Source organism: Poromitra crassiceps (genome assembly GCF_964638095.1).
Source record: "Poromitra crassiceps genome assembly, chromosome: 12".
In the NCBI taxonomy this organism is placed as follows: domain Eukaryota; kingdom Metazoa; phylum Chordata; class Actinopteri; order Beryciformes; family Melamphaidae; genus Poromitra; species Poromitra crassiceps.
In genome coordinates this window covers 48,435,864-48,463,034 of record NC_139632.1, presented here as the reverse complement: position 1 = coordinate 48,463,034, position 27,171 = coordinate 48,435,864, and the positions used below count along the sequence as shown (strand labels likewise).

The window sequence follows — 27,171 nt, the reverse complement described above, 5'->3', positions numbered from 1 at the left end:
GCTGAGGGAACATAGGGCTGACCCTGTACTGACCACTACACCCCTGGATAGACCCCCCATTGCTTTGTGTACCACGTCCATGGACATCCATTTCAGGAGATATTTGTGGAGGTGTGGAGATAACAGTGGAAATTGTGAAGCCTCAGTTAAAAAAGTCATTAGTAAGCTATATTCTATTCATAATAATTATATATAATAATAATTTCCAGTAAATGAAATAACTGACTAAACCACTCACTAATTGTGCTGAGATCTGCATCTGCATTTAAAAGCCTGTGGGGGGCACTGTAACCTTGCGAAGCAGCTGGATTTGAACAAGATCATGAGCTCACGATCACATGACAACCATCTGGCAACATCAGGTTAGGGGCACTGAGCTGGATTAAAAATAATTAAAATCTCAATTTTTGTACATTTGAGATTCTCCACTAGATGGTGGTCTTACTCCACATACAGGAGGCACAACACAATAGAAGAGTAAAAGGAGGCTTTTTTGGACGATAAGTTTCGTTTGACTTTTTGATTCCTTGTTGAGTCTAAAGGATTTCCCCAATCTGTCTACACTCACATTCGCAGTAGGCTTTAGCCCAACCATGGATAATCTACACTGGAAATGCTGTAACAATAGGATTCCTTTTTTCCCCATTCCAAAATTACAGATGACCGACTTTGACAATGAGTTGGTTCTCCGCATTTGTGCTGATATGGTGGCTGGGCTAGGCCACATAGCACTGAAGACAAACCACAAAACAAATCTCAAAATCTCAGTGTGTACAATTAATGTAGGTCTATAGCTAGGCTACATGATGTAGGTTGTGTATTGGGATTTCTTTTTTTACACTTTTCCAGAGAACCTGTGCAACTATTTAACTTGATATACTTGGTGTAGGAACCTAATTACAAACACGGCAACAACACAGAAAACAAGAAAAGCATAATTTACTCCTTGCAACAGTTTGATTTATTTTTAAACAATAGCAAAGCCATCTCACAGAGACTACTTTGAATTACACAGAATGCAAATAAATATATAGGACCATAGTTGAATTAAGGACATTAACAATTGATACAAAAATTATTTACAACACTTTGAATAGTGCAAAACCACACAAATACTGCCCTCATCATTGAGATTCTTGCATCGAGTCCTTTCGAGGACAGTGGGTTTGTGTGCGCTGCCCCCTGTTGGGGGATTAGAACAACTGACAGTACTGTGTATGGTGTGTTGACAAAAACCTTGGCTTAAAATTTGAATGCTGCTCCCCTGAAATGGTAGCATAACACTTGCTACACCTTGTTAAAACGGACCAGGAGAAGTTCCACAACAAGGGTGATGTTAAGTCATTGAGATGCAGTGTGGACATGTTAGGTTAGTGAGACCATGAGAGGGGGAGAAACAAGCATTCTGAGAAAGCTGAATTCAGTCACATCAATCACCGAGACTGACAAAAGTTTAAAGTCAGGTTTGTGATTCTCAATGGAAAATGGAGGGACCTTTGAGAAACTCCAAAGATGTCTGTGAACATCACGCCGAGCACTAGACTTTGAAATGACAAAAGGAAAGAGCGTGAGTCGTGAACCTAAAACCACGTGGCGGGTAACGCCCACCACCCCTGAGTGAGAAGAATAAAAAATAAAGGTCTTAGCACCTTCAGATACCACAGAACGCCGGCTTTGCCCCTCCTTCTCGATCCAAATGTGATGCGTTTGGATTGTGAGAGTCAGGCACATCACATCTTTTTAAAGTGCGCTCGCTCGAGTTTTTACTTTCACTTTTTTCTTTTACATCATTTCCTCCCCACAAACAAACTCCATTTTAAAAACACAACAAAAATAAATCTACAATATTACTACTTTTTTTGCCATGCATAATAATTTGTTGCATATTGAAATTTCTTTTTTTGGACCACTGTTTTGTTGCGGTTGAAACTTGGACCTTACAGTAACAGTGTGGTTTTTAGTTAATAGCCGTAAAAGGTTCTCATAAGGTGACTAGAATGTGTGTGCATATATCAGATGTCAAGTGTCGATGTTCTAGACACATGCATGAACATTACAAACACTGGTTGGTGCGACTTGAAATCACCGGAAACAGCTAGAAATATCACTTGTTCCTTGAGAGGCCGGTCAAGGACAAGAGTACTTAGTTTGCTTTAACACAACATCGTCAACATTTCTTTTCCTGGTAGACCGTACATTGACAAGATATCTGAACCAGAGTATCCATATAGCAAATCTACTTTAGACCAAAGTAATAGAAAATCTGCAGATAGAAAAACAATTAGCGCCTAGCAGATGACAGCCTTATACTCGATATTTGTGCATTGATCCAGTTGCGACTGGAGGGAAAATTACCACCGAGCACTGATCATTAAACAGGTTTAAATCATGCTGAATGCCGGGGAATTAATACTGCAATCAGTGATGATTGGAGAAGAGAAAGAGCGAGAGAGGATGAGACAGGAGAGTATCAAGTACAACATGGCCGCCTCTGCGGGCTGATCCGAATTTTAGATTTCAGCTATCTTTCAACCCACAGCTGCTGAGTACGAAGATTGGAACCGATCAAAGAGAAGTACCCGAGTGGAAAGATCAAAATACAGATGTGCATATAACCCTGATAAAATGCGGCAGGTGGTTGGGAGGGTAAATAGGAGACAGAATAGCATTACGGGTCATGTCTGTGCACTCGTGCAAAAGACGTGCACTGTGCATCTTTGGCTATGCATAGCGCTATGTCTCCGCTGTGGTGGTGCAGTCAAGAAAAGCACTAGAGCAGGGCTAATGTTGATTGGTATAGCCCTGTTCAGGAGAAGGAGAATATGTATGAAGGTAGATGATAACACAAGTTCACAGCTGTGGGACATTTTTGTCAAGACAACTGCCCCTCAACTTGGCCAGCGTGGGCCGTTTGGCTTTGGTTTGAACCACACTGCAACCAGGCAGTGTGTGTGTGTGTGTGTGTGTTGGCTTGGCTCTGTGCGACTAAGTCGTGGCATGTCCTTGGTCTACTGCACGAGAAGGAGGCGGTATAGCCCTTCAAGTTGGCCCACTGTCTCAAGTCAGCCAGACGTCTCTGAAATTGCACAGGTTTGGCCGCTCTTCCTCTGGGCCGTGAGGAGCACAATCTGAGCAGATTCACATTCTCCTGTTGGGCTCTGCTGGGAAGAGGCCAAAAACATCCTCCAATCATCAGTCAGCCAGTCTCTCCTTCAGCCAATGAGGGCTATGTGTCTTGGTACCTAAGACAAAGAAAAGAGACAGAAGCAGTTGAGTATGGCATGACAACAACAAACACGTCCTACTTGTTTAGTGTCATGGCACGCTGCACCTACGAAGGCCTGTTTCCTCAAAACAAAGCCAATTGTGCGAGTGTGCTCATCACATAAAGGGAATAGCTATCATCTCCTAGATAGCTAGAGTGTGAAATGACAGTCACATCCAATCAAAACAATACATCACCAATACATAACGTTAGTGATATTCCTGCAATGAATAGCTTTGCAAACCCTTTAATTTATTCAAAATAAGACCCAGAAGGAATTTGAAATGATGCATTCTGTACTGTGGTATAGTGCAAAATATGACAGCCATGTGAGTGAGAGAGAAAGAAACTGCATGAACAGAGCAGAATAAACTCTTTTCCACATTTCCTTAGTCGAGCTGAATCCAAAAATGACTTTTCTTTTAGTTCAAATACCTGGGTATGCAGTGCACCTATTTAATCATGTATGCAAAAAAATCACAAAAATCGAATTTCTTTAGTTTTTCCACACTTCAAAAGTTCATTTTTCAAGATTTCATTGATAACACGCTGACGTCACCTAGTACTATCAAATTTCTACCCCATTTCAACCAATCATATCACGACATGGCAGCTGTCAATCAAATCTTCATTTCAGGATAATTTTCTCTTCCAAAAGAAAGAGAAAATGGCGCCTAGTGCCTCTCATCTGGCGGAATTCCTATCCCATAAATTAACTACTAACTTGGCCAATTGTATGAAACATGAACAAAAACAAAAACGGTAATGTCTAAGAATGCAAAGAAATGTAACTGGCTCATTAAAACGCGCATTCCAGGAATAACGTATTTACATTTATAGCGATAAAGGCATGACAGGCTGGTTGTCAGGGGTCGCCCCTCGGAGATTCCAGGCCGACGGGCTGCACTCTCCGCTCGGCAACACAAAGGCAGCTGGCTGCCTGCGGCTCGCTGAGCTCCACTCAGCCACTAACCTCGCGTCAGCAGGCTCTTCCCGAGGGGAGCGCCTCAACACGCTGAATCCCACTCGACATGATACTAAGACCCGCCTCTCAACCTGTCATCTCAGACAAATTATGTTTTCAGTCTGAAACGGACTCAGACGCACGCGACGAACGGGTTCAGTTCAACTTTAAGTTTCACTTTCCTGACCACACACAGAGAGAGAGAGAGAGAGAGAGAGAGAGAGAGAGTGAGAGAGAGAGTGAGAGTGAGAGTGAGAGTGAGAGTGAGAGTGAGAGTGAGAGAGAGAGAGAGAGAGAGAGAGAGAGAGAGACGGGTGTGTGATTTCCTTAAGTTTCACTTTCCTGGCCAAAAAAAACAAGAAGTACCAAGTAGGTTCTTTGCATTGTCTTCGGACTGCCTATCCACACTCGCACACTCCCGCTCTTTGGGGCTCAAAACAATAGGAGAGGTGTGGACAACAGGTGCAAAAGAAGTGCCAATCCATACAAAACGGCCTGATGTAGACATGGCCTCAGAGAGATGAGGAGAAGGACGGAGCAAAGTAGTTTTTGTTTACCCGCTCTGTAGGGCGAACTCAGGCAGGGCACCCAGGGACGTCAGCTGCTCTTCCAGAGCCACAATGCGCATGCCGATGTACCCTGAAGACAGCAGCAGCAGCACCACCCTGCAACAGACAAAACACACCCCGGGTCACACTCGCTGCCTTTTCAACACCCAGCCGTGCTCCTCCCACAGGCCATATTTCCTAGAGCGTCTGGTTATCTTCAAAGAGAACAGAACATTCAGAACAGCCGGGGAGTTTGACGCTGCAGTTTGTATGAATCGATACATTGCTAACAATGTATCGCTATTTCCCCTTCATCTCATTTCAGCACATTCACTTCTTACATAATCTGAACCGGCCACTATGACCAGATAAGATGACTACAGAGCCGGGCATCATAGGAAGCATTTCAATTAAAGCTTTATTGAATGATGGCACATATCATGAAGCAAAATTGGTGCATTTCGTCTGCTTAAAATGTGCACAAATTCCCATAAACAAGAAAACCTGAGTTTTAATTTGAAGAAATTAACTTTTGGAAGCTTTTCATCACTTCAAAATAAATAGTGATAGATAGCACCTAGTACTGCTCTGATACCCAGTCCTACAGTAACAGATATATCATATGAGCTACAGTATATCATATCAGCAGCAGCATGAGGCAGCTTTCACTTTGAGGCCAGTACAAGACCATAAAAAAAGGGAAGCTTCAGCATAATCACAAATTTGTTCACAACACTCAAAAAGTTATCGCACTAGGATTTTTGTTTTTAAGAAATTGGGGTAGTAACAAAAGAAGCAAAAAATCAGCATACTACTAAGGAGTAACTGTCTTGCCCTAACTGCTAACAAACCTCAGCAGGCTTTGGCCAACTTCTCAAAAATAAAAAGCAGGTGTAAAAACTTTTTGAATGTCCTCAAGAGAGCGATGGCTTAGTAATTACTGAGATAGGCTTGTAAAATTCCTGAACCCTCCCCTTTAAGGATGGTGAACCCTCCCCTTTAAGGATGGTGACTTCCTGAGTGGAACACTTCCTGAGTGGAACACTCAGCATGGGATTAAGAGGGAGGAGAGGAGAGCTACTCACAAAATCAAGTATATGAAGAGGAGGGTGTTGAGGGTGCTGGCCTCTCTCTGAACCAGCAGGGATCTGGCCTTCTCTGTCACACTCCATACCCACGATCCACCTGGGCCAGGAAGAGGAAGGGTCAACATGACATGAATGTCAGCATTAATAACATCTACATTATGTTGCATGTTTAGTGGATGGTTGCTAGATGAAATGCAAAAGAAATGTGCAAACAAATTCTTAGCTTGACACTGGAGACACTTACTCCTTAAATGAAATGATCTAAGCAGGTGAGCCATCAGCGTTACCCATATCACCTCGTAAAAACAGTGGATGGGTGGATTTCTTTGCAACTATGTAGGATTTCCAGCATAGACATATTCCAACTTCATATTTTCATCTACGCGTCTTAAGGTCTGAAATGTGTCTGTCTGTCTCAGCATCTGCAAATGCACCAGCCATTTAAACAACATTACCAGAATAGAGCCTCCAAATTAAGAGTTGGTTCTCTCCTCTACCAGCCACAGCCACAAACTGGCAGCATTTTGCTACTAGCTGGTGGTAATTTGCTGCAGGGCTCTGTGCGTCTTTGTGTGCGTCTGTTTGTGTGTGTGTGTGTTACCTGATACTGACAGCTCCTCTGAGGACGAGCTGTCACTGCTCTGTGTGTGTGTGTGTGTGTGTGTGTGTGTGTGTATGTGTGTGTGTGTGTGTGTGTGTTACCTGATACTGAGAGCTCCTCTGAAGACGAGCTGTCACTGCTCTGTGTGTGTGTGTGTGTGTGTGTGTGTGTGTGTGTGTATTACCTGATACTGAGAGCTCCTCTGAGGACGAGCTGTCACTGCTCTGTGTGTGCAGGCTCCTGAAAGAGGAGTCATTTCCATGAGGCACCGTCTCTGCAGGAGGAAAGAACATCCGTGTGAGCACTGGACTTTGCACGTCTGCTTGCTGGGACAGCAACGGGGACACACGGCGATAGATAGATAGATAGACCAAAGCACTGTAAACCCTTTTTATCCGTCTACGCTTGGCTGCTAAAAACACTGTAAACCCTTTAGATCTGTCTACGCTGGGCTGCAGTGTTAATTTGTGTGTGTATCCCTTTAAGACCACGGTCTTAAAGGGATACGCACACAAATGAGGGATATACACGCAAATGCTGCATCAGGTATCAATGGGTTAATAACAGCACTTGTTTCATTACAAATATTACAAGAGGTACTAATGTCTAGAAATGTTTCACCTACTCTACGCCAGGTGTGTGTGTGTGTGTGTGTGTGTGTGTGTGTGTGTGTGTGTGTGTATCTGTCATCAGGACATTGTAGCTTTGACCATCAACCACTTGACCTCCTATCCCCTAGCACCCTAGGGTGCTCCCTTACGCGCTGGTTCGTCTTTCTTTCTCCAACACTTCTGTCACACCTGATCATTCTACTAGGGACATAGATCATATCGATGACATGAATTGTATCTCTGACCCCTTCTGCTCCTCACTATTTATTGATTGTAATGCTGATTAGCTGGGAATGTAATCTTATTCTCCTCTACTGTGTCAACTAAAAGGTCAGTGTAATGTCAAACGTAGGAGGAGAAGCTCCTGGTGACCTCTCACCTCTGTGTGGCCTGTGCAGAGGAGAGTCCAGCAGAGATCGTGGGTCGGGACCATCGTAATGGTCAAAGCTGTCATCCAGACTGGACTGGCTGGAGTTCTGTTGACCATCAGAAACAACTTCAGACACTTATACAGGGGAGGGAACTAAGCTGTTTTGTCCACTCATCACAATGGCAGGGCAGGTACATCCCAAACATTCAGCCATATGCACACTTTCATTGAAAACTGGCTGACAAAGTCGGCTGGTGGAGTACACTGCTAAGTTACCAGCCACAAAAAAAAAAGTTTATGTGCAACTTCAAGTGAGAGAAATCACCGGTTGGCATGACAAGAAGACAGGTTTGTAAAAACAAGAACTACATGCAATTATTTTATAAGTTATCTGGAAAACTAGTAAAAGCCAAATTCAGACAGAGAGAGAGAGAGAGTGAGAGACAGAGAGACAGAGAGACAGAGAGAGACAGAGAGAGAGAGAGAGAGAGAGAGAGACAGAGAGAGAGACAGACAGAGAGAGAGAGAGACACAGAGAGAGAGAGAGAGAGAGAATTATTAAGGACTGTGATGTCCGTGATCAATCACAACATATCATTGTAATATACAGGAAAGGTTTCTCACCACTACTTTGCTCTTATCAAAGCTGTTTTCGGCTGAGGAGAAGATGGGGCTGCTGTTGGTGCTGCCATCCTGTACGACCAGAGAGAAATACTTTCATTGATTGTATGGAAGAAAACATTCTGATTTAGCATAATCAAATTCCACTAGAGAAAATCTTAACTTTTCAGAATGTGAATGCTCTGAAACTAATAAGAAATTCTCATTATATTCTTAAGCTTATCGATGCTTTTAATATTCTGTTCCAATACTTTGAAATTATCAAAAAAAGTCCCAGACCTGCACAGGAACCCTGTGCAAGGCGCCATCTTGTGGCCTAACTCACCTCTAGTTGAGGACACACTGATCGCAGCAGTTGATAACACGACTCTCTATTCCGCAGAGAAACAAACAGGAACTGAAAAAAATACACACAAAACAAGACACGTTAGCTGCTGTCTGACTGGCTGGCTGGCAAACCTTCACTCACTCACTGATCAGATTGCAAAAAGAGTTCCAAGTGGTTATGTGAGAGCCAAAGTGTGTGGTAAAGAGTGGTGGTAAAGTGGTAAAGAGCAAGCTAAAGAGTCTGTATTGAGAGACTACTTCATGCCAGCCTTATCAGCGGTGTATTAAGATTAACTGACCTTGTCTCCGTCTGTGGTGCGGATGGACAGAGCGTTGGGCACCAGCAACGCCGTGTTCTGCTTCTTCACTATGTGGATGCTGGAGATGAGGATCACCACCTGTGACACACACGGAAGACGTGTCAATCTGCTGTTGTTTTGGACAAACATTCTTCATTTTAGCTTAGCTTTGGCGGAATTTATTTTTTCGATCCTGGATCCTAATCCGCTTAAGTGCAGCTTGAGAAAAATTGCTGACATTTCCAAATTTAGGAATGCGGTAGGTTGTCGCCTACCTTAGTGTCCTTGAGCAGAACCGAGGAGTAGAAACAGGCGTGGCTGTCTGTGATGTACAGCCGGCCATGATAGGGCACTTCCTTCTGCAGGGCACAGATGTATGCTGGGAAAGCAGGGGAGCACAGGCACCGTTAAAGTGACATACTAGCCCAGTAGCTTCAGAGCTGTGGGTGTGTCAAGTGTGTGCGAAGGGGGTCAACAAACAGAACCTGGGAAATATGTTCTATGATCGGTTTGTGATCCATTTGCGGGCTGTAAATATTATGAACTTGTTTTGAGGAATCTAAACAAAAGAATATATCTGCAGATTTCCTAAAGCCATATTTTAGATTTTCAAAACTTTTTACACTTAAGACCAATTTAAAAAAAACAAAAAAAGAAAGAAAGCTGGCAAAACCAGCCTATTTCTGGACAACACCCATTTTGAACACAGCTAAAGAAGCTCTGAAAGTATAAATGCGCAGTATACGAAAAATGACACTAGGGACCCACACGATAGCCATGCAATTACTACATGTGTGTGCGCGTGTTCACCTACCATGTAACAAGTCCTCACTCTCTGGAATGTCTGGAAAAAGCTTGTGGAATGTCTTGTTGTGCTTTGTGAAACTCTGAAAACAGAAGATAAAATATGCCATGGAAATTAATATTATTAAAATTAATATTCAGAAACAAGAAAGAAGAAATTAGGTAGGAATTTGAAATAAACTTTTGGCAGTAACACGATAAAAAAGAGGTAGCTGTCCAATGTGGTTGCAGGAAATTCCCCAGGTGTTGAAGGCAGCAAAAGGAGACATCCCCTGATGAAGACTCTTTGAGTCAAAACGCTTGGTATCCCTGCTAGAATAAGGGATTTTTAATATAATTCAGAGTGCCTCGGATGTCTCCTTTTGCTGCCTTCAACACCTGGGGAATTTCCTGCAACCACATTGGACAGCTACCTCTTTTTTATCTTGTATCTATATATGCCCCATCCTGGAAGAGCACCTGATTTTTTACTCTGCTAACCTATATTGATGTCTTGACCCAATGCAGCGCTCCCATTTGTATCTTCACAAATCAGAAACTTTAGGCAGTATTGGGCTGCCTTGGTTCAAGATCAACTCTTAAAAATGTGTGATTTTCAACACATCCATGCGTCTACCGTAGTTTGAAATTGAAACCGCACACGTTTTGGTCAAAAACATTATATATTGAGGTGAATAGTATCACAAACGGACACACGCATGTGCTAAAGATGACAGATGTTTTTTTTTAAGCGTGTTAAAGTCAGTTATGGTGGACTTACACTTTGTGCGCCGGTGCCCTCCGTCCTCTCCAAGCCTCTGCTGTCCACGTCAAACGTCTGTGACCTGCAGGGACCAAAGAGCCAAGCTGTCAGTTTCAAGAAGGTCTGTGGTTTCAGCAGGTCGGTGCCAGGAGATCAACACAAAGACACTAAAGGACTTCCCCCTTCAGTGCTATGTGCTTTCAGCAAGAGTAAACAAGCGAGTACCTCTTAGACTTTGCCCTAAACATAAAATATGGAAGCGTATGTGTTTTGGGACTGAGCAACAATATTCCCCCCCACATCTATCAAGACTTAAGCCCCCTCTAGCCAGTTTAACGGTTAATGGACCCATTTCACAGCAACCCTTTTGAGGTGGTAAAAGCAGGAAGTAAAGCTTCCATTCTGTTTAGGTGTTCCAGTGCCAGGTGGTGCCCCCATTAATGCTAATGATTAGACCTGCGTTATTTCCTGCTTTACCACCTCAAAAGGTTGCTGTGAAATGAGCCTATGTTCTTTCTAAAACACTGTGTGAGCGCCTGCTATATACTCGCACATCATCTGATTCTGTGCTACGCCAGCTGGAAATGCTATTCAGAGACGCCCCTCCGCAGCTTAGCCGAAAGACATAGCCGCGCTACTTTGCAGAGTTCTCAACAACCGGGGGAACGGATTTCAAAACGGGTGGCACCGTTGAAATCGGCGTGACTCGTAATTGTTAACGAGCTAGTGTTTCAGTCATGTCAAGAGGCGTTTTGAGCCCAACATAGCAGCAGCAGGCTAATCTAACGTAGCCAACAGCTAGCTAGCTAGTTAACATGCTAGCTCGTCCTCAGTCAGAATCAAATAACATACGTATATATGACTATAGTTCCACTAATAGTCATATGTAAATGTCCCATTTTAGCAATGAACTTAAGATTTTTGAACTTGAGCACAAAGTTAAGTTACTGGAGGGGGGCTTTAGGGTGTCTGCAGGTTTCAGTTAGTAAAATGACTGTAGGATCAGGTTTTTACTGACTTTCAGAAGCTGCAGACGCCTCGAGATGTGTTTTCCAGGGGGTCCTACCTGAGGGACACTTGTCTGGTGAGGGTTTTGTGCTGCTGCTGTATCTCCAGCTGGGCCTCGTCCAGGCTGAGGGCTTTCCTGGGCTCCACCTTCTTCTTCAGGCTGCCATTGCTGATGCTGCTCTTGCTCTTCTTCACTTTGGCCGGCAGGCCGCCGCCACCGCTCTCTGCTGGGTAGCTGCTGCAACACAAGAGAAGAAGAAGCAGACCTTCAAGTCAGGCGTGTAAGTCAGGCGTGTACAATCAACGTGCAGGAATGTGTCTTGGCAGCGTTTACAAGTGCAGGTCCACAGACAACACGAGCACATGCAGCAACACAGATCTGCTTGCAATTTCACCACCACGCCACTATATATACGACTAATGCAACTACTGATTCTTATGAGAACAAAAAGTCACATCCAAGAAAGTAACTTCTGATCAAATATGTTTTAGATTCAGGACTGGTATTGCACCATCACCTCGGTATTAATCAAACTCACAGGACATTCTGACTGGCAGCTAAGAATAGCAGAACACACCCTATCCCCACAACGCCTTGTTCCTGCAAGAACATGTTCTTAATGTGCCCACTGACTGCCAAGCAATCGAAAAGATTGCTTTCACAAAGAAACTTGCTGATACTTCCAATCAGATTACGAATAGGAGCCATATGTCGGCTAATGATGGAAATGTATTACAAACATCAGTGTGAAAGCCAGAATGGGAAATCAACAACAACAACAACAACAACAACAGCCAAATGTGCCTTTTTAAAATGATTATTCTTCTCTGCAAACCACTTTGGCATGTACTCAACCTGTAGACAAAAACAAATAAAAAAAAAGAATGTCATGTTTTGTAAATGATCAACGGAGGTATAATGAATTTATTTGTCCTTTTATTTCTCCTCTGGTAATACAGGCTGTGTGATGGCTGGATGGAGCTCTGGCAGAGCAGCGTGGGCTTATCTTTGTGTTATGTTAGATAGGGCTACCCGTTTTCCCATCAGGAAGTTTGACCAAAACGTTGCGTCAATGCTCACACGTCAAACCATGGTCGTAAAATGACACCTCCTCCTGGCTGCTTTATGAGCTGATCATGCTGTAAAATGACATGCCCGAACAATCACGCCGGTTTTTAATAAGCTGCTGAACAAACTTTAGTGTTTTAATACGGCATCGTGTAAATGGAAGGTCACAGGTTTCATAACAGCCAATGTGTCCTTCAACTGCCGTTTGGCCCGTCCTTGACCGGGCACCAAACCCAGTCACTGAAGGAGGCACTGGAGAAAGGCCAATGATGTTAATGTCAACTTGAAAATGATGCCAGTGGTGACAAGACGAGACAAAGCAGACCAAACCGACAGTTGTCCCAAAACCTCCGACTCAAGTAAACAAAAACCAGACGACATTTCAAAAAGGTGGAATAACAAAGACAAAACGTTAAGCCTCAAATCCCATGAAAACCTCCAGCAAAATAAAAGACCCAACTTACCGGTTAAAATTAAATCTCTTTGACGAGCGAAAACTCATGTACCTACTTACAGTAGGCATTTCCTTTCCTTTAAAAAAAAACAAAACGCACAAAATCCACTTAGGCTGCAATCACTGGGCTCATCATGCCATCATGGCTCGTCTCTAAAACGCAGGAGAGAGAGAAGAAAGATACGATCCCAACACAAGCTGATGAAGGAAACAACACAGAGTTGTAATGGATGGATGTTGTGCGCTGGTTAAGACGGACACATCCTGTCAAGAGAAAGCTGCTGTCGTCTGAATGCTGCCGTTTCAGAGGAAGCGGCTCTGTGTGAGAATGGTGTGACACTCCGTAGTGAGTGACGTCACACTCTGCCACTCCCCCAGCCAAACAGGCATGCAAGAACACACACACACGCACGCACGCACGCACACACACACACACACACACACACAGAGTGAGTCTGCAACGAAGCTCAGGTGCCGACAAGTTGAAGGAAAATGTCCCGCTGGAGAATGATCACACAATACAGATCCTGTCTTGTTGGGATTTGTTCTACGTGGTCATGAAGGACCAGAGATGTTCTACCAGATGTGTGGAGGAAGACACCGGAGAAGTGCTCAGACCGGCCCGTCTGGCCTGCTCAAGGAATGGTACATTGGACACCACTCTCCCCTTCAGGCTAAACCAACGAGACGAGGAGACAACAACAGAACCCCCCCCCCACACACACACACACACAGGGAAAACAAATCTTCCTTTAGCTTAGTCAGGAATCGCTTAGTTACGAGAAGATGAGAACTCCCAACTACTGGGAAAAAAATGTCTGACAGCACAATATTAAAACATATATGGAAAGGGATATATACACATAAGAGCAATTTGGACATTTTGGTGTAGTCCAGGCCTAGCAAGCCTTAACTGATTAGTTTAAGACCTAGCGGACTTGATTGGAGTTATGACTTGATCGAGTACTTCAAGCTATTTGAGCTAGAAAAAGACTCCCACAATGAACAAGGATTGGTTCTATTACTCAACAGTAACCGCCGGTGATTCTGAAGGATTCCTACGAAAGGTCAACTGGAAAATTGGGGCAAAGGTCAGTTTAAAAAAAAAGCATGAAGCAGACCTGTCAGTTCAGTTACCTAGCCTCTCATTAAGTCGTACTGTGATGGTCAAACAGTGGCCAGCAGCACTTAAGCTCCTAACAGCAAAGGCTACTTGTAAAAGCCTTTTAATACGGTTTAACGGCCGGCCTGCTGGAATATCCTCACGAGGTTTTACAATCTTAAAGCAGGTTTTAGACAGACCAGACGTGAGCTGGCCTGCTTTCAAATATTCATCTGGTGGCAAATTGACACCAGCTTGTAAGATGATCTTCTCCAGAGTCCAGACAGGCTGGCAGGTAACCAGCCCTAATCACAAGTCCTATTGTATTCCAAAATGGAGTTGTCTGTCTGAGGACTTCTGTGGGCAAAGCAGCCACCGTGAACCATGGACAGAAGTAGGCAAGGTACTGCTGGCAAAGTGTGTGGGGGAGAAACGCTCTTGGGGGGGGGGGTGGACAGTCACTTGCTTCCATAGACCTGCAGTTGCTTGGGCATCTTTTGGCTGGAAACCATCAGCTGTATCTGGCAACGTAAATGATCTACCGTAAATTCCGGACTATAAGCCGCGGCTTTTTTCCCGTTTTTTGGCCTTTTTTGGCCCCTGCGGCTTATATAACGGTGCGGCTTATCTATGGATTTTTTCCCCAAAAAAAAAAAAAATCTCTCTTTTTTAGCACTCTTTCTAACTATAAATCCACTTCTGTTTTAATTTCCTCTCTTGCCCTCTTTTAACAACATAACATAACATAACATAACACAACACAGGTAAGCAGAAAGAAAAAGACGAAGCAATCACGCCATGAATGAGGAAATGACTCACCTGCTGGAGGCTGGAGATACACGGCTTGGGCTAAACTTTTACTCCGTGAAACACTATCGATTAAGTCCGACATCGCTCAGAGGTTTGAGCAGCTTGAAAACAAGTTTGAAAACGTGCAGAAGTCCATCCACTCACTCACTAAAGAAAATAATGCAACCGTGAACAGAGTTTCTAATGCGGAAAAGCGCATCAGCGCACTGGAGGACAAAAACAACACAGTGAGTCCGAAAGTGGATAAAATGCAAAAACATCGAAACGCTGCACACGCAGGTTGATGACTTAATCAGCAGGAGTAAAAGAAATAACATTCGCCTGATCAATGTAAAAGAGGGAGCTGAGATTGGTGACATGGACGCTTTCGTGGCAAAATCCTGTGTTACATCCTGGACGTGAAGGAAGGCGAGAAACCACCAGAGGTGGACAGGGCACACCGGGCGCCTCGGCCACGTCCAGACCCCGGCCTGCCACCGAGGGCCATCTTCATCTGCCTACTCCGCTGGCCCGACCGTCAACTCATCCTCCAGGCTGCGGGGAAGAAGCCCCTCACCTGGGAGGGTACGCGCTTTTTCGTCCGGCAGGACCTCTCCGCGTTGGTGCAACAGAAACGCGCAACATACAACAGCATCATCGAAAAGGTTAAAGTCAATGGATATCGCTTTGGCGTACTGTACCCAGCGAGACTCGTCATAACCATTGATGGACAGCGGCGGAACAAGAGCTCAAAGTGAAACTGCCAAATATCTTTTGAGTTGGACTGGTCAATAGTACTGTGAGTAACTAAAATAAAAAAATAAAAAACGGAATTCTCTCTTCTTTAGCACTCTTTCTAACTATAAATCCACTTCTGTTTTAATTTCCTCTCTTGCCCTCTTTTCACCACACCGCGGACACTGTGTGCACTGTAAAAAAAACAAAAAATACCATTAAAACACCCGCGGCTTATAGTCCGGTGCGGCTTATATAAGAAAAAAATAGTCAACTTTGAAGGTGCGGCTTATACACCGGTGCGCCTTATAGTCCGGAATTTACGGTATTCTAAATGTTCTGCCCTGGTTTCTTCTACAAGGCGGGGGGGTTAAAGTGACAGGGAAATGGACACTCATTTCAAAGCCCTTTGATCTGTTTGAATTTCACAATGACTTCCTGTTATTGTTCATGACCAACCTAAGCATTAACTAGGTCATGTTGAAGCACTTCCTGTGACATTTAGATTACTTGGAGGCAAAATGATAACAACAAAGATCACCTAGACATGTTTGTTCGTAGGGTATGTTGTGCAAAAATAATAATAAAATAAAATAAAAATAAAATTAAGGTTGGGCATTTGAATATTTGTTGTTGTTATTATTATTATTATTATCATTATTATTTTCTTACATAAGGTTGCTCCTATGATCTGACATTTTTCAGTTTAGTAAAATACATTTTGGGAATAATGTCACTGCAGTGTAAGTCCTGCTAATTCTCTGATAGCCCATAGAACAGCCACAGAACGGTTCTATAGATCTCACCTAAGAGCACAGAGTCATGTTCATGTCTTTATTGAAAAAGGCAGATATGAGGATGTTACAACAGGCCCAGTGAGTTATGAAAGTTGTGAAAGGACTGACAAAACAGAAAAGTTGGCGAGGCACAAGCTGAACATGGGGACAAAATGTACACACACACACACACAGAGTTTGGCAGCCAGCCAGCTGCTCAGTTCTGCGGTTTATTGCACGTTCCAGGAAAGACTTTCTTGCAATATAACTTCCATGTTGGTGCAATAAGACTGTGGCAAGAAGACTTCCGTAGCAAGTTGAGCAAAATGTATGTTAATCTGGTGAAGGGATCGAACCTGCTATAAAACAGCGTTCAAGGCTGAAGAATCAAGGGCAGAAATGTGTGTGGGCAGTAAACAGGTTAGCATGTAGCCTGGTGCCAACAGCATGCAACGGTTACAAACTGCTAGAAGAGAAAAATCTGATTTTGAAATGACCCTCTACTGTATATACCGGATAAAAAGTTATGTTTCTTAATAATCGCTCTAGAGTTGCAACCATTAATCGATTAGTTGTCAACTACTAAATTAAATCGCCACTTATTTTGATAATTGATTTATTGTCAAGAGTAATTTTTTAAGAAAAGAAAAAAAGTTGAAATTCTCTGATTCCAGCTTCTTAAATGTGAACGCTTTCTGGTTTCTTTACTTCTCTATGAGCGTAAACTGAATATCTTTGGGTTGTGGAGAAAACAAGCCATTTGAGGATGTCATCTTGGGCTTTGGGAAACACTGGTGATATTTTTCCAGCCCTTTCTGACATCTTATTGACCAAACAACTCAGCGATTAATTGATAAAATATCCAAGATTAATCGACAATGAAAACACTCGTTAGTTGCCGCCCTACATCACTCCACATTTGCAAAGCAGGAGGTGGCGGTGGCCTGATTGTGAATCTGCAGTGGGTGTGTTACTGTGTTACTGCCCAGGCTGCGGCCTTAAACTCTGACCCACTCCCATTGTGGAGGGCCGTGTCTCACCACCTGACACAATCAATGCCAGGCCCGTTTTCCAAAGACAACAAGTGTGCAACAACACAATAGACTCACCAGAGAGGCGTACCAACACAACTGAAATTGGACCGTGTATATCTGGACTGGCTATGGAGTTGTCATGGGGACAGTAAAGGTCTTTGCACACACGGTCCGATTGTTTTCGCATGCGTGTTTTTTAATCCGTCATCTGAAAACACAGACGGGTCTCAGCTCGCAAAAATCTATTGACTGAGGCGAAAAACGCAGAAAATCGAACCTCGTCCGAAAACTTAAATGACGGACGACGGACGTAATTGTCGGACTCGGTGTGTCAATGATGATCGACACAAATGAGGTCGTATTCGCTCTTTTTTTCGTGCGTCAATTTCGGACGGAGATACGGACTTGGTGTGCAAAAGCTATTACTACACGCGAGCATCAACCTCACGTGTTTGACCAAATGTATATGCTCCATGAAACCAATTACCAAAGCAAACCAATTAACTGACCACAACATAATGCTTTGATGCATTTCTGTGCAACAAGCTCAAGCTCAAAACATAGGCTTTTCCCAGGCGCTCAAAGAGGCTTCTTTGGAAACATGACAAATTGGGTGAATTTGATGCAGCATGCAGGCATAGCCTACTTGCTGTTGCTCATAAAAAGCAAATGCCAAACTTTTAGCACAAATATAAATACGAGACTGGAATCCATTCAGAAGCCTTATGTCAGCAGAAGGAGCTCACTCAAAGCTTGGAATATTTCAGATTCTTTCTTTTCAGCTAAACAATAGGCCTGAATTCACTCACAAATGTAGATGACGTCAGCACTGCCTTCGCTGAGACACCGTTTTGAGTATTATTGGCAGGCATAGTAACTGGATAGGTTTTCTCGCCTTACCTCCCCAGACCCCCAGAGTACGGAGGATCTGCCGCAGCAGCACCCTGCTGGTTCAACGAGCTTTTCCTTCTCTCCATGACGAGCCGAGCGTTTTCTCCACGTCCTCTGAAAAGCTCTCAGACGACACACTGCTCCGCACAGCCCAGTGTGTCAGTATGGAACAGGTTGTACCGTTTGCACTTCGACCCCGAGCGACGCGGGGTAACGGACGACGCCACGGGTGCAAAGTTCCGTTTGACTGCGGTGTTTGAAAACATCCGGAGCTGTGGACCGTGTTCCCTGGAGATAGCGTGAGAAAGAGCACTAAAGGAAAACAAAGAGGGTTGGGTTTCAAACCCGAAATGCCCCTCAAGCTCTGTCCTCCTGGAGGGCAGTGTGTCCCCTGGGCTGCTGTCACTGTGGAAACGGCTGACAGTAAGAGAACAGTAGGAGGTGGATGGTGTATTCTCAGGTTAAAAAGCCCCCAACAACGCCACTCAATAGAAGCATGGACTCAATAGCAAAGGGGGAGTGGCTTACAAAGCAATTGTTATAATGTGCATGTCAATGGTTAGCTCATCCTCTGGATTTAAGGGGGGCCAGTCCAGCATACATGAGAACAAACAGTGGATGGTGGGGGTGTGGGGACAGAAAGCTTGGGAGGGGATGAAAACAAGAGGAAATCAATAGGTTAATTCAATGTGTCTTAAATGTAGGAAGCCCCTTGACGTTTCATTCAAAAGCCTTAGTTGAGGGCCGCTGTTCATCATGTGCTTTTTCTGTACGCATGACCTCACCATCCAGGAAAGCCAATCAGACAAAGTCCAACTACACGACACGCATGTGACGTATTTACTGTCAATTTAGTCATCTTAATCCATACCTTTCCTGTCTAACCAACCACCGTGTTTTCATAGCAAACCACTTGTGGCAGAGTTGCAGGGATAACTGTGTTAGAGAGAACATACGGGAACCGAAAAGGTCACGGGGTCGTTCCCCGCTACAGCCATGTTCCCCTCTTCAAGAGTCCTGGAGCATGACAGAAATCCTTACTCACTCACTCTAAGTTGCTCTGGACAAGACCATCAGCTAAATACCTTAAACGTACACGGTTCAGTGCAGCCGCTCTCTTGCGGTTAATGGAATAAGCGATAGGCCAATGGTGAGATTCATCCTTAACTTAACCCAGCCTCCCATCTTATTCCTGATACCACATGGTCATTGGTCACGGTTCCTTCCTAAATCTCCAACAGTCACCAGATTCCACAACATCTCATTTACATCTCGCCTTAATTTTAGCCGGCGTTTACGACAAAGTCACGTAACGCCTGGAGGAGGGCAGGACTTCTCCAAAAGGCTACGGGGGTCAGTTGGAAATGAAACCAGACGGACAAACCCCGTCTTTAGTCACAGACGACACACCACGCATGCACACACATGCACGCCAACTCTCGTCACCTCTTTAAGAAAATCTAAATTTAGTTTGCCATTTAATTATTTTTGGCTGGGACAGTTACTCTGAAGACATGCAGTGTCAGATGCAGTAAGGCCTGGCACAGGACAGTTACTCTGAAGACATGCAGTGTCAGATGCAGTAAGGCCTGGCACAGGACAGTTACTCTGAAGACATGCAGTGTCAGATGCAGTAAGGCCTGGCACAGGGAACCAATTAAGAATCCTTTCTCAAACGAAGACCGATCTACCCTGAATATAACTTCGATAACTAGTGAATACAGTGTGAACAAATCAAACATCTGCATCCTAATGTAGCCAAGTGGGCAAAAGGTGGCTGCTATTCATTCACCTCATAGTGTAAATTAAACCTGCATTTACCTGTGTACACACACCCTACCTGGTCACTTCTGCCCTGTGCTTCTTACTCTGCATGTTATCTGCAGATAAGGCCACCACAATGATTGCTATGGCTAAACAAGGAGGTGAGAGGTGAATTATCGTGCTGGTTGTTTGTCTTCTTGATTCCTGAAAACCACTTGTGGATTTAAAATACACTTCCTGGTATCAAACCGGTTACCAGTGGTTGTATAATGCGAGAGCTTTGAGATGTGAGCAGACCAGTGGGGTTAGCTTTTAGGGGTGCTCCAAAAAAATCGATTCTTGAAAGGATCGCGATTCTTAATGCCACGATTCCTGGATCGATTCCAAACTCCCAAGAATCGATTCTTCGTATTGTGTAAAAAAAAAAAAAAGTGCACCTGAACGCAACATGCAAGATACCGACTGAATAAGTGTCCAAATGTTCATGTCATTCTGGCCAATACTCCACTTCTGTTATAACATTTCAGTCTGGAATATGGAATAACTTTCAATAATCGTTATGATGACTAAAAGGCTAAAAGTAATCTCATGTGTAAGAAATGACTGTTCTACATTGAAGTAAAAATGTAAATAATTAACTTGTTGGTTTTGGATTTTTTTTTAGCTTCAAGAGTGCATTTTTGTTCGTATGACCCTCAACACAGGCTTTGAGAATCTCGTGCCACTTACTGATACTTACGCTTAAATTAACGCACTTATATTGCAAAATGAATTTAGGCCCTGACTGTAATACTTCAGAAGTTGAATTTGAAGTTCAGCATTAATACATTTGTCATTTTTTGTCTTAGATTTACCTTTGTGTGTTATTGCAATATAAAACGACATAATTGAGAATCGATTCTAGATTCTGGAATCGAGAATCGTTGGGATCGAGAATCGATTCTGGAATCGGATTGTGACCCCAGGAATCGGAATCGGATCGGATCGTGGCTTAGCCGGATCGGAGCACCCCTATTAGCTTTACAAAACGGCTATTAACATCACTTTGGACAGAACACGGCTGAGTCTCTCTGTGGTGTTATGGAGCCGGTGTTGGCTAAAGCAAGTCGGTGTTGGGGGGTGTCAGTGTTGGTTAGGGCTGTCACGATATTTCGTCGCACGATATATCGCGATATCGAAACGTCACGATATGCGTATCGTCAGAAAAAAATGATATTGTAAAAAAAAAAAAAAAAAAAAAAATTGTTTTGCTCCTGAATAATAATAGAACAAATTTAGCAGAATCAACACGCATGAGTGAGGGGGCAGACTACTACTGGCATGGCAAAACAGCTCAAGGGGTACATAAGATTACATAAGTTTAGGGACCATTGAGCATGAGTTATTTAAGAAATAGATTGTATACTTTATTTTTCTTTCACCATGCAACAAACATTTAGTTTGTGACAGTGTGACACATTCTATTGCAAGAGAAGCATTATCTTCCATGTTGTTTTCTAGTTATTATAATAACAATTTCCAAAAACAGCATTTGTTTTGTATTTTGTGTATTTCAAATGAAAGACTATTTTTCCAGTATTTTCCCAGGGCTCCCTTGAAAAGAGGTTTCGATTTCAACGGGACTCACATGGTTAAATAAATGATTAAAAAAAAAAAAAAAAAAAAAAAAACTTTTGTTAAAAAATATATTGTTAAAATATCGTATCGTATCGTTATCGTGAACCCAATATCGTGTATCGTATCGTTTCGTGAAATTAGTGTATCGTGATACCCCTAGTGTTGGTTGTTGGAGGGCATGCGTATTGGTTATAAACAGGGTAGGGACACACTTTCTCCCATCCAACCATCGGTGCCTACTGGATTCCAAATTTCTATTTCTAATTTTTAATTGAAGTGTAATAATTGCATTACGTTGGACTTCTATAAAGATGGCCGTCCGCCTGCCAAAGTTGCTTGGATTATGCAAGTGTGGAAGTCACAGGTTTGGATGGTGAAGGGTGTGAATTCCCCGGTTGTAAGCAGAGACGTTTTGAGCAAAAGGGGGTGGGGGGCATCTTCCAGGCTCCACGGTGTGACAGAATAGCACGTTCTAACTGAACGGGCTCCACGGTGTGACAGAACAGCACGTTCTAACTGAACGGGCTCCACGGTGTGACAGAACAGCACGTTCTAACTGAACGGGCTCCTTCTTGGGGTACAGAGTTATTGGTCGTTTCATTAGCTGCCTGAGATGATCAGATGATCCCTGGAGGTCCGCTGCAGACGTCAGCCATACGTCAGCTGTTCTGACTGCGCCAAGGCTAACTCCCTCTGACTAAACTGCTTCTGCATGGAATGCGTCCGTCTAAACATTCCCACGGCCAACATTAGTGGCGTAACAAAATGTGCACAAGGTTCCTATGTGAGGGCTGACAAGAGTCTCACATCATGCATGAAAACTCCCAGTGTTCCAACAGAGAACAAGCAGAACCAGATGGTGTTGCAGCACCACCTACTGGGCAACTGTAGACAATTGCTGTCATGTCAACTGCTGATTCTGCCACACCAATCAAAATCGGTTTCTTCCAATGACGACTGCAGTGGGGCTTTTCTCTTGCTCTATATTGATATTTTTTGCATAGCAAGCAGCCCTACCCAGGCGGTCCCCGGACCCCACTTTGAGAACCACTCATCTAGCGTGTGCAAAGTGCACTAGATCAATTCAAGTGATTCCACTGTTCAAGGGGGTATAGACACGGCATGCTGCAAAACCACCAAGTACTAATTAAAATCAGAAAGCAAACAATTAGCAATGTTGAGCAAATTAGAAAAAATAAGTAGTAATAATAATCGTAAAAGGACTGGTTGTGTGCGTGCGTGTGTGTGTGTGGCAGAGCAGTCAGGAAGGGCAGGGCAGCGGGCCAGTGGTCATGGCCAAATAACAACAAGCAGCCTGTGGCATCCTGCCAGGGCTCAATCTGCTGTGTGTGTGTGTGTGTGTGTGTGTGTGTGTGTGTGTGTGTGTGTGTGTGTGTCTGTGCGTGTGAAGCAGAACAGTAAGGGTGTGTTACAGACAGAAGTGTGTGTTTGAGAGGGAAGTCATGTGGTCTATGTACATGCAGCTTCTCCCTCCACTTCCTCCATGCTAACGGGGCCCAGCCGGGACAGAGAGGCTCTTTCTTAGCTGTGTCTCATGGTGCTTTCAGCAGCACGGGCTGGGGGCCTGGGGGACACCTGACGCTGGTGCAAAGTCAATGTAGACTCTTACTGTATACAAGCTCTGTACACAGCAGGCCTCGTGGTGTTGAATGGACAGTGTACAGCCATGCTGAGGTCTGGCCCTCAGGACAGACAGCAGCTCATTCACACTGCTGAGAAGAGACACTGCGCTATACTGAACGTGTGCCACAGACACCCCTGGGAGCTGAGTACAGTCCCATTTGCAATTGAAATACTGCCTTGCAGGTATAGGTTCAATACATTCAAATATTGCTTGCATACCCTGCTGGAGTCAGTGTGATTTGGATCGACGTGGTGGTACTGCTGCATATTCACACAGCGCAAAGAGCTAGGCTCTGTAGGGGAAAAGAAAAACATCCAAGGCACAATTTCATATAAGAAAGGATTGGGGGGGGGGGTATATTGGCTTTGTATGGATATTTAAAAAATTCACCAAAATGCTGTAGCAGAGACCGACTTTGCAAACCTTTTCTAAGTGAAGAAGACATACAGACACTGCAATGAGTAGCTCTCATTGATGCAATAAACCCAAGCCAGTGCCAAAGGGCTAAGCTGATCTGAAAATCAAGATCCACTTCAAAAAGCTGATTTGAATTATGAACAGAGAAGGCACAGTCAGTGTGCTGCCTTAGCTCGGCATTGGAAGGTACCAAACGTTATCCATAAATGTCCCCGTTATCGTTAACTCTCGCTTTGACACAAACTTTCACAAAGGCCCGTGTGTTTGGAAGGAGATTGTGTTATGTGAAATATGCTGGTGGAATTCCGCAGGCCTGTGTGAGGAGCTGAAGGTGAAACAGCTGAGAAGAAAACAGCCTCTCTCTTGGCTCTGTGACCACCAGGGCTTGGCAGTGGTCATTAGCAGTAGCCTGAGAGGACAGTTAGGTAGTCTACAACCCCTCGTTTAACGAGAAGCCCTGCTGCAGAAGACGGTTACGGTAGTCTACAAGAGTGAAGCTATTACCAAGTATATATGCACTACATTCTCTCCTTGGGCTAACTTCTAGTCATTGAAATCCTAGTGAAATCACACAATTGACTCATTTTGTTGGGGGACTCCCCAGCAACCCCTCGTCAAGCTGACGTTCGAGTTAGGGCTGTGAATCTTCACTGGCCTCACGATTCGATTACGATTCAGAGGGCTACGATTCGATTACGATTATCGATGCATCTCGATGCATCTTAAATCGATGCATCACTTTTTTCCGCAATACATGATTTATTTTTTCTCACTTTCTTTTTTCTCACTGTGTGGCTACTTTTAAAATAAAAGTGCATTTGGAATTGCATTGTATTATGATCCATAATTAAAATAAACAACTGCATGTACTTCCATTCTATTTTATTTGATTATTAAAAATAAATAAATAAATAAATAATAATCGATTTTTGATATTTGTGAATCGATGCAGAATCGTGCACGTCCGCATTGCGATGCATCTTATAATCGATTATTTTTGACACCCCTAGTTCGAGTTATGTGGGACTAGTTGCCGCTGACCAGGCTCCAAGTCGAGGCGGACGCACCAGTATGTGTTCCTCTTTAGTCTACAACCCGTCATTTAGCCAGAAGCCTCGCTGCAGATGTGGTGTTCTCCGTCTAACTGGGGCTACTCCTCTAAGCCTGCAGCTCATCTCATCATTTAAAGCCACTGGACCGTCCCCCCCTGCCCACCGCCGGCTGGGAGACGCTTTCCTGCAAACATCTTCCCAGAGCCAACTGGACGCCTGCACAGCTGCCCCGCCCTGCCTATTTCAGGATCCTCCAACGCTAAAAGCTCTTTAACTATATATCAGCATCCCACTCTATCTGGTTCTTCTTCCTGCACTGTGTACACTTTAACTGATGCTCGTTAGGCAGAGCGACGTGCATTGAGCTAGCAACGTGTTCACTGTCAAGAATGTGGTTGTCGACTGACATAGCCTGGAGTGGGGATTGAACCCGGTCCTGTGACTTACAGTAAGTAGGGCCATATGATTTCTGCAATGCAGAAAACACGGACGGAATCACGGAATTTGGCTTATTTTGGGGGTCGGCAAAACTCAGATGGTGAAATAAGTTCGCTTGTCACACAATAAATCACACTCGTTTGACTTAAGAGTATGTTGTATCCTTCACATTCGCTCATGGGCTGCAGTGCAGAGTAGTATCCAGGCAGCGTCAAGCCAGCGTAATAAACACAGCCGATTTCCCCCCTCCCCTCTCTGCTCGAGAGAGGCCAGTCCTTCAGTCCTCCGCACTTCGCAGCAGCCCGACACAGGACAGACACAGCGAGAATGGCAGCGGCTTGCAAGCTGCCCAACGCTTGTATGTATGTAGAGAAAGCAAATGCACGAAGCAAAATGTGGAAGTAGTTTGCTTTGATGTGCGCGAATGATTAGATGATGCACGCTGGAAGTGAACGTTAAGCAACGTGTGTACACCTCGCCCATGAGAGAAGGACCGGCAAATGACTGGACCCGTTTCAAACTTGTGTCCCTTATCGCGGCATACCGCTCTTCTGACTGGCTCGAAACTGGTGAAATGTCCGCGATGACGGGGGAACGCTTATACCGGAAAACAACTTTCACACATTAAGGCATTAGACCGCTTTCCGGTCATTTAGCAGTAAAAAGCGCATGTGTGAAAACGGCTAATGTGACACATAGCAAAGCTGGCTAGCCTATCAGTAAAAAGGACAGCAGGCCAGGTTTGATTGGCAGGGCGCTTGTTTTCAAGTGAACTGCCATCTATGTGGAGGAAAGTGAAAGGCGATGCCTACTGGACTGTACTCTATTGGCTACTGGACAAGGGAGTACTACAGTGAGATAGTGGGAGCATTTATATAACAGAATGGCATGTACCACCTGTGTTCAACCCGTGAGAGTTAAAAATAGACTGTTCAGAGACAACACAGCCTTGGCACATCCCTTGAGTGACAAGTGTCAGTGTGAGGCATTTCTCTGAGGACAGACAGTGTGAGAATGAGTGAGTTGTGTGTAGACAAGAGAGAGAGGGTGTGTGAGAATCAGTGAGATAAGTACATGTCTGTGTATAGTCTACTCCCAGGCTGGTCCACCCTGGATCTTCACAGAGCTGGATCATCCATGATCATGAAGGCATAACAAACAGTGGTGTCTGTCGAGCTGACCCACATAGGCCGCTGGATGAAGTCATGGTTTCCGAGCAGGAGAGATTAGAACGGACCAGATCTCTGGACTAGCTTTCCAACGTTGTGCAACACGACATGTAAAGCTGTTTATTTGCATTGCCTGCCCTGGAATAGATTAGCCAACTACTACACATACACAAATGTATAGCACTTCATAGAGATCATGTGTATGGTCAGGTTTTGAGAGAGTAACATTACTGAACACAACATTGCAAACAAACTCCCTTCTCTGTATTTATACATCTTCCGGGGTACAAACACGTATAGAAAGTAAGAAGCCTCGCGTTTGGCATTTCAAAATAACAAACCTACAGCAGGACACTTTCTTTTACTCCACAAGAAGCTTGTCCTCCAAGCAGTCTGATAACACCTATCCAGCAGGCAACATCATTTTCTCGGTTGTTATCCACGATGACATAACGTTAACAACTAAATAAATGGCGATGCTATAGCTTATGCTAACATGATTGAAACAGCAGCAGGGGCTGCACACTGCACAGCACAGCTAACATGCTAGCTATCCACCCCATCATAAGACTGTGGAAAGAGATCCACCCATTAAACAGACTCGCAGAGAAACACCCAATGTTCCACATACATTGTATTATTCAAATGAAATATAGCTAAAGAAAACCATTTGCTTGGCTCTGGGTTAGGTGACACACATTCGCATAAGATACGCGAATTCAACCCCCTCGGAGAGATGGTTAATAGCAGTGAAATGCTAGCTAGCTGTTAGCACCCAGCCTTCTGGTGATGCTCCCCCGGCAGATAGCGGCTCCGCTAACGTTGTATTCAGCAGCTTACCTTTCTTTCATGAAGTGCTTGATTCTGACAATGGCCTTCTCGTCAATCTTCCTGAGGAAGGTTTTCAACCTCTCTCTCTTGTTTTCAAGCATTCTTCCCTCAGCCGGTGGCGGTCGGTGCGATCATTCACG

At 44.1% G+C, this 27,171-nt stretch overlaps 1 protein-coding gene across 3 annotated transcripts; it reads right to left on the bottom strand.

Moving 5' to 3' along the window:
• Positions 1–953: 953 nt before the first annotated feature.
• LOC310786413 (GRAM domain-containing protein 2B) lies at positions 954–27,171 on the bottom strand. 3 transcript variants are annotated; one of them, XM_083647620.1, is made up of 13 exons: positions 27,041–27,171; positions 11,307–11,486; positions 10,259–10,322; positions 9,509–9,581; positions 8,970–9,073; positions 8,695–8,793; positions 8,394–8,465; positions 8,072–8,140; positions 7,457–7,553; positions 6,651–6,740; positions 5,863–5,962; positions 4,787–4,894; positions 954–3,242 (listed from the first exon to the last, which is right to left on the bottom strand). In XM_083647620.1, the coding sequence occupies exons 1-13, from the start codon at positions 27,130–27,132 to the stop codon at positions 3,227–3,229; spliced, it is 1,164 nt and encodes a 387-aa protein (XP_083503746.1). In that variant the 5' UTR covers positions 27,133–27,171; the 3' UTR covers positions 954–3,226. The 3 variants fall into 3 exon arrangements, with proteins under 3 accessions (XP_083503746.1, XP_083503747.1, XP_083503748.1); XM_083647621.1 differs by lacking the exon at positions 27,041–27,171 and adding an exon at positions 18,108–18,198; XM_083647622.1 differs by lacking the exon at positions 27,041–27,171 and adding an exon at positions 12,782–12,874.